Source organism: Colius striatus, chromosome W (genome assembly GCF_028858725.1).
Source record: "Colius striatus isolate bColStr4 chromosome W, bColStr4.1.hap1, whole genome shotgun sequence".
In the NCBI taxonomy this organism is placed as follows: Eukaryota; Metazoa; Chordata; class Aves; order Coliiformes; family Coliidae; genus Colius; species Colius striatus.
The window spans coordinates 6,340,963-6,355,234 of NC_084789.1; the positions used below are offsets into that span (position 1 = coordinate 6,340,963).

General features: G+C 46.8%; 1 protein-coding gene across 3 annotated transcripts in view; it reads left to right on the forward strand.

Moving 5' to 3' along the window:
* Positions 1-1,494: 1,494 nt before the first annotated feature.
* Positions 1,495-14,272, forward strand: part of LOC133628544 (DDB1- and CUL4-associated factor 12-like) — a 30,038-nt gene continuing 17,260 nt past the window's right edge. For all 3 annotated transcript variants that reach the window (XM_062016855.1, XM_062016853.1, XM_062016854.1), the window contains exons 1-2: positions 1,495-2,475; positions 3,260-3,514. In XM_062016855.1, the coding sequence (XP_061872839.1) occupies positions 2,404-2,475; positions 3,260-3,514 (327 nt within the window). In that variant the 5' untranslated portion in view covers positions 1,495-2,403. The remainder of the gene's footprint in view (positions 2,476-3,259; positions 3,515-14,272) is intronic.

Below are 14,272 nucleotides of genomic sequence, written 5' to 3' on the forward strand. Positions count from 1 at the left end.
AAGTGTTCCTGTTTCTATCCTCTTCTTATCAAATTAACCTTATGTAGTGGGTCTGGGACGGTAGTGATTTTCCACAGCAGCTCCTGCAGTGCTGTGCTTGCTGTTGATATCAATATTATGACTACCGCTTGCACAACATCAGGGCTGTCCCTCCAGCATTCCTTCCCCCACCTTCACCAATAGCTGTGAGTGGGCATGATCTTGGGAGGGACTATGGCCAGGACAGCTGACCCAGGCTGACCAAGGAGATATTCCATACCATATGACGTCAGCTCAGTAATATAAACTGAGGGAGAGGAGCAGGAAGGGGAGGCGAGATTCATTTCTGGCCTTCCCAAAGCAACTGCTACGCGTACTGAAGCCCTGCTTCTCGGGAGGTGGCCGGACATCGCTGCTGATGGGAAGTAGAGAGTAACAGCTTTATCTGCTTCTGCTTTGCTTCCCGCGCACGCGGCTTTGCTGCTTATTTATTAAACTGCTTTTATCTCAACCCACGAGACTCCCATCTTATTTTCTCCCCTTCCCTGGCTTGCTGAGGAGGTGGGGGATAAAGTGGTGTGGTGGGCACCTGGCATCCAGCCAGGCTCAAACTACCACAGCCCGAATCAGAGAATCAACCATTATCAGATGCCCCTGTACAGAAAAAGAAATACACAAAGAAATCAGTTTGTCTTGTGAGGGATGAAGATGAACCAGGGTCATCTTGAAAACAGGAGGAAGAAGCAGAGCCAGAGATAATCACCTGGTCCCTGTCCCTGAGGGAGCTGTGAGATGTGTGAAAGGATTTCAGTCGGTGCCCAGGTGAGCACATTATCACCTGGCTGCTCCAATGCTGGGAGAATGGAACCAACAGCTTGGACTCAGAGGGCAGGGAAGCCAGGTAGTTGGGCTACCTGTCTAGGGAAGGGGGCATTGACAAGGCAATTGGAAGAAAGACACAAGTCTTCAGCCTCTGGAGATTACTTCTGTCGGGCGTGAAAGGAAAGGTACTGTTATAGATTGCTGTGATAAAGTTCACAAGCCAATTCAAGTGACTCATGGATCAAATTTATTAAGCAAGCGGCAAATAAGCAAAACAGCGCTGGGCGGCCAGGAGACTCCGCTCCACCAACGGCGCGCGACCCCCCCCATCACAGTCCTTTTATACAGTCCTTACCAGTCAGGTGCATCACTCCCTGGTATACTCTGCCCATGTGCCTGTCTTGTTACTAGGGGGTCTTCTTCTGCCTCCTGGTGGTCATAGGATGGTCGCTGGGATGAAGTCAGTAGTCTTCCTCTAGTGGCCCGCTCATGAACTCTTCTCTTGGCTCTTATCAGCTCATGCGCAACCTATTGTACCTCCTATAAGCATCTCAGCCAACTGCACCTGTTCACATTGTAGAAACTTTAAGGTTAAAGTTTTACAAGACTTTTACAATGACTTTAAACGGTTCCTTGCACAACTATTCTTTCATGATTTGATTAACGAACATGACCTTTTCCATTACAGGTACCCCATCAAGGAAGATCTTACATGCCACCCAGGCAGGTGGACCACCATGGAGAGAGGCATCCAGTACCTGAGGGAGTTAGCTTTGCTGGAGATGATTTATGATGAGCAGTTACCCACTAGTACACAAAAGTTTCTACGAAGTGCACCACCGTCTTATGCCAATTCATTGGCAGTCATGTCCTGGAAAGAAGGCAATGGGCAAACGGTCTTAACGAACACAGTCCTTAACGAACTTCTCTGGTGTGGGTTCTTCCCAGCAGCTGCGTTTTCTGCCAATACAGGGTCCCTCACGTGGGACGCAGTCCTTATTGGATATCTCTGGTGTGGATTCTTCTCCACAGTTGCAGCTCCTGCAGATACAGGGTCCCTCCCTTGGGACATAGCCTCTTCTGGGCATAATTTTAATGAGCTTCTTTGGCGTGGGTTTCTCCTGACAGTCACAGCTTCTGTGAATATTGATTCCCTCAACACTGCTCCTGTTTCATTTCTCCTTATCCTTTTTCTTTCCTCTGCCATGTCACTTGCCAAACGGCAATCCTTGGCTTTTGGATGACTCAAATTTTGGCCTCTATCAGCACAGGAAGAAGGGTCTATGAGCCAGCCTGTGCCTCTCCTCTGGTGAAGCCAACAGTTCCATCCCGCCGCCTCGCTGCTCTGCCTCCTCCGGTTGCTAGGAAACGAGGCTCTGAGGTGGGGATAGTGTGCCACCGCAAAGGTGCGACGCGACTGTCGTAAAAAGAATTTCCTTGGGACAATGTCGTGAAGTGCGGTCGGCAGGCCCTGCGTAGGAGCGAGTGACTAGGCCCAGCTCCCCGCACCTATGTGCCCCGTCCCTCGGCAGGCCCTCCTCACCTGCTCCATGTGGGGCCCAGGCTCGGCTCTCGGCACCTCCTCCTCTTTTTTCTTCTACTATGGCCCGGAAAACATTTAGCAGGAAGCGGAAAGCGGTAGCGGCTACCGCCGCGGGGCCTGGGGGGCTCCAGGTGGGCCGGGGGTCGGGAACGGGTGTATGGCAGGGTGGGGGAAAGCTATTGTCCCCGTGGGTGGGGAGTATGCCCCGATACCCGCGGGGGGGGGGGGGGGGGAGGTCGGTCGGGGTTGCTGTGTCCCGGGGCTCAGCTGGGGCAGTGAAGGAACGTTGGGGGGTCCCGGTGCCTTGGGAAGGTGTCCTGGGGGTGGGGAGGATTAGTCTCGGCCCCAGGGGTGGGAGATGTTTCAGCAGTTCCCTTCCCTCCCTCTCCCAGTGGAGGGTTAGCTCCCTCGCCCCGCGCTGACTCCGTTGAGTTCAGCCATTCGGCTCGTAACAGCCGGCTCCTCGCCGCCCCCGGGCTGAGCGATGCTGTGAGGCCACCCCAGGCTGGGCCGGAGGAGGCCAATAGACTGTGCGGTCGGTATCAGACGGCCTCCGCGGGATTATCCCTATACCCGCCGAGCTGCCGGGAGGGGGAGCTGCCTTGGCTGCCTTCTTTAAAGTGCTTCTCATCTCTTTCTTGTTTCTGTAAAGCATCCGGCGGCTCAACAGTGCTGAACCGGCATGGACTGTTTTTAGTATCATCGCAGTTTTACTTCTTTAGTAAATATTTATGTTCAATTTTATGATGCTGAAGGCTGTATCAGCATTTCTGAGTTAATCTTTGTGTACCATATTCCATGGGTAGTTTGGAAGGCTTCAGTTTGTTTTGCTGTGAATATCCTTGAATTTACAGGAGTTGTGTCTTAAGTTTGTTCTAGTTGCTTTATATAAGTTTTGTGTTCATTTTTCCACAGTATGGGTGGGATCACTCAGTTCACAAAAGGAAAAGACTGCCCCCAGTGAAAAGGTCTCTGGTGTACTACCTGAAAGGTAGAGAAATCAGGATGCAGAATAAGTCTAGCTATCACCGCTTGTTGTATGGGTATGCTGCTCAGCAACTTCCCAGCCTCCTGAAGGAGAAAGAATTTCACCTCGGAACCCTTAATAAAGTGTTTGCTTCCCAGTGGCTAAACCACCGACAAGTAGTGTGTGGGACAAAATGCAACACAGTAAGTACCACCTTGGTTCTCTTCTTTCTGTTAAAAATTCCACCCCCAAATGATACTTACCAAGAAAAATATCAGAAAGTAATCAGGAGTGGAGTCAAAATTGCACACAGTGAATTTTGAATGAAGGTAAGGCTTAAAGATGACACGTCCTCATCTGAACACATGGTGCTATGAAGATGTCTGGGAACACAAACGTGAGGCCTGTACTTGGGAGCAGTATATGTCTAATCTGCCCAGATTTATGTCTGTTGGTGGGATGGAGAGCAACAGTGGGATTGGATCTTTCATAGAATGGTAGGGTTGGAAGGGACCTTTAGAGATCATCTAGTCCAGTCGCCCTGCAGAAGCAGGTTCACCTAGATCAGGTCGCATAGGAACATGTCCAGGCGGGTCTTGAAGACCTCCAAAGAAGGAGACTCCACAACCCCTCTGGGCAGCCTGTTCCACTGCCTGTTTCCTTGTATGAAAGATGTTCCTGCAGCCTTTCCTCATAAGGAAGATGCTCCAGTCCCCTGATCATCTTGGTGGCCCTGCGCTGGACTCTGTCCAGAAGTTCTCTGTCCCTCTTGAGCTGAGGAGCCCAGAACTGGACACAGGACTCCAGATGAGGCCTCACCAGGGCAGAGTAGAAGGGGAGGAGAACCCCCTCGACCTGCTGGCCACACTCTTCTTGATGCATCCCAGGATGCCATTGGCCTTCTTGGTGACGAGGGCATATTGCTGGCTCATGGTTAGTTTATTATCAATCAGGATTCCCAGGTCTCTCTCTGCAGAGCTGCTCTTCAGCAGTTCGACCCCCGCCTGTACTGGTGCATGGGATTGTTCCTTGCCAGATGCGGGACTCTGCACTTGTCCTTGTTGAACCTCATGAGGTTCCTCTCTGCCCAACTCTCAAGCCGCTCGAGATCCCACTGAATGGCAGCACAGCCTTCTGGTGCATCAGCCAGTCCTCCCAGTTTGGTGTCATCAGCCAACTTGCTGAGGGTACACTTTGTCCCCTCATCCAGGTCATTGATGAAGATGTTGAACAAGACTGGCCCCAGAATCGATCCCTGTGGAACTCCACTGGCCACAGGCCTCCAACTTGACTCAATTCTGTGCCATTGATCACCACCCTCTGGTGTCTGTCATTCAGCCAGCTATCGATCCACCTCACTATACACTTATCCAAGCCACACTGCCTGAGCTTTCCGATGAGGGTGTTATGGGAGACAGTGTCAAAAGCCTTGCTGAAGTCAAGGTAGATGACATCCCCTGCTCTCCCCTCATCTAGCCAGCCAATTATGCACTCATAGAAGGATATCAGGTTGGTCAAACAGGATTTCCCCTTGGTGAATCCATGTTGACCCCACCTGATAACCATCTTTTCCTTCATATGCTTAGTGATAACATTCAGGATGAGTTGTTCCATCACTTTTCCAGGGATGGAGATGAGGCCTGTAGTTTTTCAGGTCATCATTCTTGCCCTTTTTGAAGACTGGCGTGACATTGGCCTTTCTCCAGTCCTCAAGCACCTTGCCTGTCCTCCATGATTGTTCAAAAATGATGGAGAGAGGCTTAGCAATCACATCAGCCAGCTGCCTCAGCATTCTAGGATGCATCCCATCACGACCCATTGACTTATGAGGCTTAAGCTTGCCTAACAAGTCTTTAACCTCTTCCTCATCCACCCAGGGCAAGTCCTCTGCTGTCCTTGCCATCCTATTATCCTTGCTGGACTGGGCTTCCCCAGGGCCGGCCTTGACCATAAAGACTGAAGCAAAGAAGGCATTCCGGCCTTCTCTGCATCCTCAGACACCCAGACACCCTCTGTGATTAGTAGCGTGCACACATTCCCCCTCGTCATCCTTCTGCTACTGATGTACTTGAAAAATGCCTTATTACTGTCCTTAATATCCCTGGCTAAATTTAATTCTAGAAGGGCTCTAGCCTTCCTAGTTGCACCCCTGCATGTCCTGGCAATGTTCCTATACTCTTCCGAAGAAGCCAGTCCCTGTTTCCACATCTCATAGATGGCTACTTTCTGCCTGAGTTGTCCCAGCAGATCCTTGTTCATCCATACTTTCTTTTTGTCCTGCAAATGGAAAGTTATTGAAGGATACTCGCAGTAGCTGTTGTGTCTGGCAGAAGTTGCATCAGTTTGTTCTGATGTATGGTTCTGTGCTGATGATTTACAAAAGTTGCTACCGAACTAAAAACTGATTAAACTCCAGATATTCATCGGAGTAGGTCGAAGTGCTCCAATCTTTAAAAATTATTTTTAGATCTTCAGGATTGTCTGTTGCTTGTTGACTTCTTTATTTTTCACTCTAGATCCATTTTCATTGTTTCAATAACTTCTTTTGTTTTTGTACCTTTATATGCTTCAGCAAAAATTTAAACTTCTTCAGACTCCTAAGGTGCTGCTTTGGATTTGAAACGTTAGAGGGACATATTAAAATGTTGTCCTGTGTGATTAATAAATGGAGGAGAGATAATATTATCTCTGCTGGAGTTAGCAGTCGAGCTTCATTGTCTGAGGTTGCAATTTCATGTATCAAGTTCTGACTTAGTGCAAAATCCCAAATTCTTTCTTTGCAAGTTGGTTGGTGCCACAGAAATTAATCAGGTGTTGTAAGGTATGTATAGGTTTATATAGCAGCTCTTTAAACCTCAAAATATGTCAATTGATGTGATTGTTTCTTTGCCTCGTGAGGGTTTTTTTGTGCTGAAACTGTACTCAGTGGTCTGTCCTGCAAGGGATGGTGTTTTTGTTTTCAGATGTTCTGTTTTTATTTGTAGCTACACAGTGGGAGACTTTCATGCAGTAGGTCTGAAGAAGCAAAGCCTAGCTGTATGAACAAAGCAATCTTTTAACAGGAATAAGCCCAAAACAGAATCTCTCTGCCTTCTTTCTCCATGAACATTCCTCACTTCAACTAGTCAGCAGCCATTGCAGTTTGTGGAACAGCTTGCAGGAGACAAACTCCTCCTGAAACATAAGCTCTCAAAAATCTTGCTTACTCTAGCTAGATAACTTTTTTTAGAGCTGCAACAATTTTGCTGCATTCTGTAACTTCTGTAGTTCCAGCGCTACTGCAGCAAAGATAAATGAGCAAGTGCATTGTTAACATAACCTTGCAGAAAATTGTTTGGGACCAAACAGTCCTGGAACTGAAGATGAATATTGTTGTTCCTGCTGCATATGCTGCCATGAAGTGTATGCTTCCACAGCTAGTCTTAAAGATGAACCTTATCTTTTATTAAGCAAAATTCAAGGATTACAAAATATGTCACTTCAGCCTAGCGAAAGATTGTATGCAAATTATGAATACTGTAATAGCTTTAGCTTGATTGCTTTGTGTTCACATTTGAACAAGTAGAGTGTTAAATTCTACACTCTAATTATGAGATTTTTTTTTTCTTCTCTCATCTCCTGAGTAAGAGACCTCATGAAGAATTCCTTTACTGATTCTCATACACTGAAATTGCAGCTTTTTAACTTGGGAGTAAATCTAAACCAACTCAGTTGACTTTAATGGTGTTTGCTGCATTGGAGGTCCATGTAATTAATGTGAATGCAACAGGAAAATATAAACCATATCAGTTATTTTAATCAAAGCTCGAATGTGACACTGAGGACTTGTAGCTTTTAAATTATAAATTGCTCTTTGCTGTGCTGTGCAGTGCCAGAACGATTCACTAGTTTTAATAACAAAACAAAAATACACTTCTGTCATAAAGGAGTAAGTTTTCTTTTAGTCCCATGACAGTATTAGTCACTGTAAACACCGAAGAGACTATGTAGCTCTGTCAATTGCTCATTTTTTTATGAGGATTATAATTTGTTTAATTATTTGGGGTAACTTTTTTCCCTTAAAAATATCCCCGTGTATCACTGTGTATATGAAATAACTTTTTCTCCTCGTGCTTACAGTTGTGAATCAAATATTTGACTTTCCTAAAGGTGCATATTTTTTCTGATAAATTTAGAATTATGGAACCTATACAAGCATTCAAATGTATAAATTCAAACACAGTCACCTGGGCTTTTCTGAGGCAAGATTTGTGTTAGCAAAATTCTCCTAGATCTTATATGCTATGGGCTTCTTCAGGTTTTTCAAATTCAAATGAATGTGCAGACAGATTTCTGAGAGATGCAGGCATTTAGAGTGTATCATGATGGCATATAAATTACCAAAGGCTGATACTAGGAAGTCTGAGGAAAAGATACTACATGTAATCAATGTCTTCTCTTCAAGTTTCTTAGAGAAACCTTTGAGACTTACGTAGGAGATCGGTATTTTCATTTGCCATAAGCTTAACACAAGATTGCTGTCATTTTGTATTCTTCATCATTTCATTAAAATTAAAAAAGCAGTTTCTCAAAATAAGTTCCAATAATTGTTTTGAAGGTTCTTTTGTTCCCTTAGTGTGTGTTTCCAAGTTCTTTACCTTTTCAACCCAAATAGTTTACAGTTTAGCTAAAGGAATTTTGCATTAGAATAAGTCTTTATTAACCTCCTATCAAACACCAATGTATGACAGTGGTGTCAGACTGGGGAATGTGAAGGGGTTTTAATTTCAGTCTTTGTACCTGTTGAGATGCTCTTCAAAATGTGAATCACTTAGAGCTGAAGCACAATTTTGCCGAGTCCCTGGACATCCTGAGGCATGGATGGGTTTTCCTAATTAGCACTTCCAGTGCCAACTTTAGGACCTGCAGATGCCACCTGCAAACCTTAATCTTAGTTATGTAACTGTCGTTTTTTGTGGGGTTGTTTTTTCAGTAGAGGAAGGAGGATAGGGGAGGAAATTGGAAGGAAGGAAATACTGAGGCAGATGAAAGGATATGAACTCATAGGGGAAGGACAAGGGAGAATGAGAATAGAGGGCATTACTGGTCCTGATCCTGCAGTGCAGGTGTTAATTTGCAAGGACATGGTTAGGGCAGAGGGGCTGCTCTGTGCATCCTGTTTTTACCAGCTGTCTCCAGCAGTGAACTGCAGGCTTGGGAGAAGTGAGGAGTGCCTCCCTCCTACTCAGCCATGCTTCAGCTGCTACCTGACTCCATATCTGCATGCAAAATAAAGACCTAAATAAGAAAATTCATTCCCTGTAGGATGTCATCTGTTTGTGCAAGACTGCTACCTACAGAGGAGGATCAAATACAGGCTGAAGTTGATGTGTAATTCTAGACACAGCACACAAAGCATAGAATGAATTCACACATAGTAAACTCATAGTAGAATGAGTTTAACACACCATACTTCACCTGGTTTTGATTTGAAATTAATATTCTGCTGATTAAGTACATCAAGAAAGATAGATATGCTGCTAAATTTTCTTGGATTGTTTTTGTGCTTGTTAAACAACAGATCCACAATCTGTGAGAGTTCACCAAAAGCAACTTCTTTTGAAGTATAACTTCTCTTTGAGAATCTCTAGATTTCTCTTCTGTCCTTCTATAAATGTCTAACAAAGGATTTCAGAACAATTTGGTGGGGGGGAAAGGAGTTAAATCCAGTTGGTGACCAGTTACCAGTGGTATTCCCCAGGGCTCAGTGTTGAGGCCTGTTCTGTTTAACATCTATATCAATGGTCTGGATGAGGGGATTGAGTATGCTCTCAGTACGTTTGCTGATGACACCAAACTGGGCAGGTGCATAGATTTGCTTGAGGGCAAGGAGGCTCTTCAGAGGCACCTGGCCAGGTAGGCTGAGATTAATCGTATGAGGTTCAACAAGGCCAAGTGCCAGGTCCTGCACATGGGCTACAACCACCCCAGGCGACGCTACAGGCTTGGGACAGAGTGGCTGGAAAGCTATCAGGAGGGAAAGGACCTGGGGGTGTTGGTTGAGAGCTGCCTGAACAGGAGCCAGCAGTGTGCCCAGGTGGCCAAGAAGGCCAATGGCATCCTGGCTTGTATCAGAAATAGTGTGACCAGCAGGACCAAGGAAGTGACTCTTCCCCCTGTACTTGGTACTGATGAGGCCACACCTCGAATACTGTTGTCGTGGTTTGGCCCAGCTAGCACAGAAGCACCACAACAGTCTCTCGCCTGGTGCCCCCCATTCACCCCCACACTCATTAGGATGGCAGAGGCCCCAGTGAAATGGGAGTAAAAAGATAAGCAAGGTTGTTGTGGAATGAGACAAGGGCAGGGAGGGCTCACTGCCAATTACGGTTCCGGGCTAAACAGACTACAGCACTCAGAGAGGAAATTAGGAAAGTTTATTCTATTACCTACAAGAAACAGAACAGAACAAAAGCAAAAAGGGAGTAGGATGATGAGAAAATTACAACCAGCACTTTAAGATCTCCCTCCCCCATCCCTCTTTTCTTCCTGGGCCCAGCTCACTGCTCCCGATATCTCTACCTCCTCCCCCCTCAAGGGCTCAGGGGGGTAGGGAATGGGGGATGTGGTCAGTCTCTCACAGATGGGCTCTGCCACTTCGTCTTCTCAAAGTAGGATGATTCGATTCCTTGCATTCTTTCCCTGCTCCGATACGGGGTCCCTCCCCCAGGACACAGTCCTTAACGAACTTCTCTGGTGTGGGTTCTTCCCAGCAGCTGCGTTTTCTGCCAATACAGGGTCCCTCACGTGGGACGCAGTCCTTATTGGATATCTCTGGCGTGGATTCTTCTCCACAGTTGCAGCTCCTTCAGATACAGGGTCCCTCCCTTGGGACATAGCCTCTTCTGGGCATAATTTTAATGAGCTTCTTTGGTGTACGTTCTTCCTCACAGTTACAGCTTCTGTGAATATTGGGTCCCTCCCACAGGACACGGCCTCCTCTGGCCATAGTCACTGCCCCTGGCACAGGATCTTTAGCAAAATTAGTGTCTGCCCTTGATGTGGGTTCTTTAGCAAAATGCAAACAAATCACTGCTTCACCAGTCTTCTCCGCGTGATGCAGAGGAGTCTCTGCTCCAGCACACCTCTCTTCTCTTACTGACCTTGGGGTCTGCATGGTCGCTTCTCTCTCAACTCATTGCACCACCAGCCAGAAAAGAACAACAACAGAAGAAGGAAGAAACAGGAAGAACCCTCCTTTTCCGACTTCTTCTTAAAAAGTGATCATGCTGGTGCCTAATTGGCTCGGCCCCAGAAGTGGGTCTGGCTCAGAGCTTGGGAGAGTTTTGCATAACTTCTTACAGGAGCCATCTTTACAGCCCATTCTCCATCACCAGAAACAGCTCCTTGTCAAACCATTACAGAGTTGTAGTGAGGTGATGAATGGCCTCAAGTTGCTCCGAGGGAGGTTTAGATTGGACATTAGGAGGAACTTTTTCACCAAGAGCATTGGAACTGGCTGTCCAGGGAGGTTGTGGAGTCACCATTTCGAGAGATTTTGAAAAGATGCATGAGACGAGGTGCTGAGGTACATGAGTTAGCAATGGGCTTGGCAGTGTGAGGTTAGTGGTTGGACTTGATGATCTTAAAGATCTTTTCCACCTAAAATGATTCTATGAGATTCTATTTTGCTTAAGGTGTACTTCTTTTCAATTGCATTGAGTTTTGAGGTGGTGGTTGTTATCTTCAGTTCCAGAGGTTTTGAGACTATTTTCTTCAGTTATACAAAACACTTACAGGGGATGTGTATGTGGAATTTATTTATAATCCTGGATTGTGATTTTACATCACTTTCTTTAGTGCCAAGTCAGCTTTAGATCCTCCATTTCCTTCCTTCATTTATGTTCGTCCCAAGGTTTTTTTCCTTCTCTCATAGCTATTAGACAGTTGCTGCAGCTGCTATCTGAACAACATCTGTGAAATGATCCAGCACAGGGCCTCCCAAATAAAAGTGCACTTTGACAGGCAATGGGAGCCTTTGTTCTAGTTTAGGTTGCAACCATATGATCGTATACATTTGAACGGACATAACTGAAATATTTTGTTGAGATGTTCACACTGGTACTACTGTATTTAGTTATTATGCTCTGTGTATCATGAGAAAATCATAGCATCATAGAATGGTAGGGATTAGAAGGGACCTCCAGATGTGATTTGGTCCAACCTCTCTTGCGAAAGTAGGTTCCCCTCGATCAGATCACAGGAACGTGTCCAGGCAGCTTTTGAAAGCCTCCAGGGAAGGAGACTTCACACCCTCCCTGAGCAGCCTGGGCCAGGACTCCCTCACCTCAACAGTAAAGAAGTTTTTCCTTGTGTTTAAATGGAACTTTTTCTGTTTCAGCTTATATTCATTACCCCTAGTGCTGTCGCTGGATACTACAGAAAAAAGTACCGCTCCATCATCTTTACATATACCCTTTAGATAATTAAAAGTGTTGATGAGGTCCCCACTCAGTTGTCTCTTCTCTAGGCTAAAAAGCCCTTCCTCATAAGATGCTCTAGTCCCTTCATCATCTTTTCAGCCTTCCACTGGACCCTCTCCATAAGTTTCCTGTCATTCTTGAGCTGGGGAGCCCAGAACTGGACACAGGACTCCAGATGAGGCCTCACCAGGGCAGAGTAGAAGGGGAGGAGAACCTCCCTCGACCTGCTGGCCACACTCTTCTTAATGCATCCCAGGATGCCATTGGCTTTCTTGGCCACAAGGGCATATCACTGGCTCATGGTTAGTTTATTATCAACCAGGATTCCCAGGTCTTTCTCTTAGAGCTGCTCTCCTTCAGGTCAATCCCCAGCCTGTACTGGTGCATGGGATTGTTCCTTCCCAGATGCAGGACTCTGCACTTGTCCTTGTTGAACCTCATGAGGTTCCTCTCTGCCCAACTCTCAAGCCAATCGAGATCCCGCTGAATGGCAGCACAGCCTTCTGGTGAATCAGTCAGTCCTCCCAATTTGGTGCCATCAGTGAACTTGCTGAGGGTACACTCTGTCTCCTCATCCAGGTCATTGATGGAGATGTTGAACAAGACTGATCTCAGAATTGATCCCTGTGGAACTCCACTGGCCACAGGCCTCCAACTTGACTCAGCACTGCTGGTCATCACTCTTTCCGATGAGGATGTTATGGGAGATAGTGTCAAAAGCCTTGCTGAAGTCAAGATTGTTGATATCCCCTGCTCTCCCCTCATCTAGCCAGCCAGTTATACCATCATAGAAGGCTATTGGGTTGGTGAAATAGGATTTCTGCATGGTTAGTCTATGTTGAGTCCCCCATCTGTCGTGTTTCAGGCCCAGCTGGCAACAAAGCACCACACACCCTCTTGCCCGCCCCAACACACACCACCATCCTCCTTAGGACAATAGAGGCCCCAAAGAGATGGGAGTGACATGGGGGAGTAGGGAATGGGGGATAGGGTCAATCTTTCACAGATGGTCTCTGCCACTTCCCTCTTCTCAGAGGAGAATGACTCCTCACATTCTTCCTCTGCTCCAATACGAGGTCCCTTCCTCGGGACAGTCTTTAATGAACTTCTCTGGCGGGGATTCTTCCCAACAGCTACGACTTCTGCTCACAAACTCCTCCAGCGTGGGACTCCTCTGCAGCCAGCAGCATTCTGGGCACCTTCTGCTGCAATGCCTCCCTCCAACGAATTCATGACCTCCTCTGGGCACAGTTAGCACCCCTGGCGTGGAGTCCTCTATGAACTGCCAATAAATCTCTGCTTCGCCACTCCTCTCCACAGGATGTAGGGGGACAGCTGCCATCTCACCACAGGATGCATGGGGGTGTCTGCTCCAGCACACCTCCTCCTCTCTTACCTGACTGACCTTAGGGTCTGTGTGGTTGCTTCTCTCTCCTCCAACTCCTTCCACTACCGGCTGGAAAAGAAGGAAGAATAGGAAGAACCCTCCTCTTCTGGCGGCTTCTTCATAAAAACTGATCATGGAGGCACCCAATTGTCTCAGCCCCAGAAGTGGGTCTCACTCCGAGCTGGGGAGAGTTTTGAACAACTTCTTATAGGAGTCATCTTTACAGCTCCTTCCCCATTACCAGAAACAGCTCCACACAAACCTATGACACCTTTTTTTCCTTTATGTGTTTTGAGATGGCATCCAGGATGAGTCTGACTGGCCTGTAGTTTCCTGGGTCCTCCTTCTTGCCTTTTTGGAAGACTGGAGTAACATTGACCTTTCTCCAGTCCTCAGGCACCTCACCCGTGCTCCACAATAATTTCAAAATGATGGAGAGTGGCTTAGTAATAACGTCAGCCAGCTCCCTCAGCGCTCCTGGGTGTATCACATCAGGACCTATGGATTTGTGGGTGTCCAATTTGCCAAATAGGTCTCTAACCCCATCCTCGTGCACCAAGAGAAGGTCTTCCAGACTATCTCACTGTCCCCCAGGGACTGGGCATCCTGAGGGCCAGCCTTAGCCGTAAAGACCGAAGCACAGGAGGCATTCAGTAGTTCCACCTTCTCTGCATCCTCTGTTACCAGGGCACTCTCTGTGTTCAGCAGCAGGCCCACATTGCCCCTAATCTTCCTTTTGCTATGAATGTACTTAAAGAAGCCCTTTTTGTTTTCCTTTACATCCCCTGCCAGACTTAATTCCAAAAGGGGCTTTAGCCTTCCTAGTTTCATTCCTGCGTGCTCTGACAACATTCCTATACTCTTTCCAAGTGACCAGGCCCCTTTTCCACCTTCCATATACTTCTTTCTTCTTCAGTCTCTCTAGTAGCTCCTTGTTCATCCACATAGACCTCTTGCCTCCTTTTCCTGATTTTTTACTTGTGGGGACACACTGATCCTCTGCTTGGAGGAAGTGGTACTTGAAGATCAACCAGCTCTCTTGGGCACTTTTGCCATCTAGGATCCTACCCCATGAGATTCCTCCAAGCAGGTCTTTGAAGGGACCAAAGTCA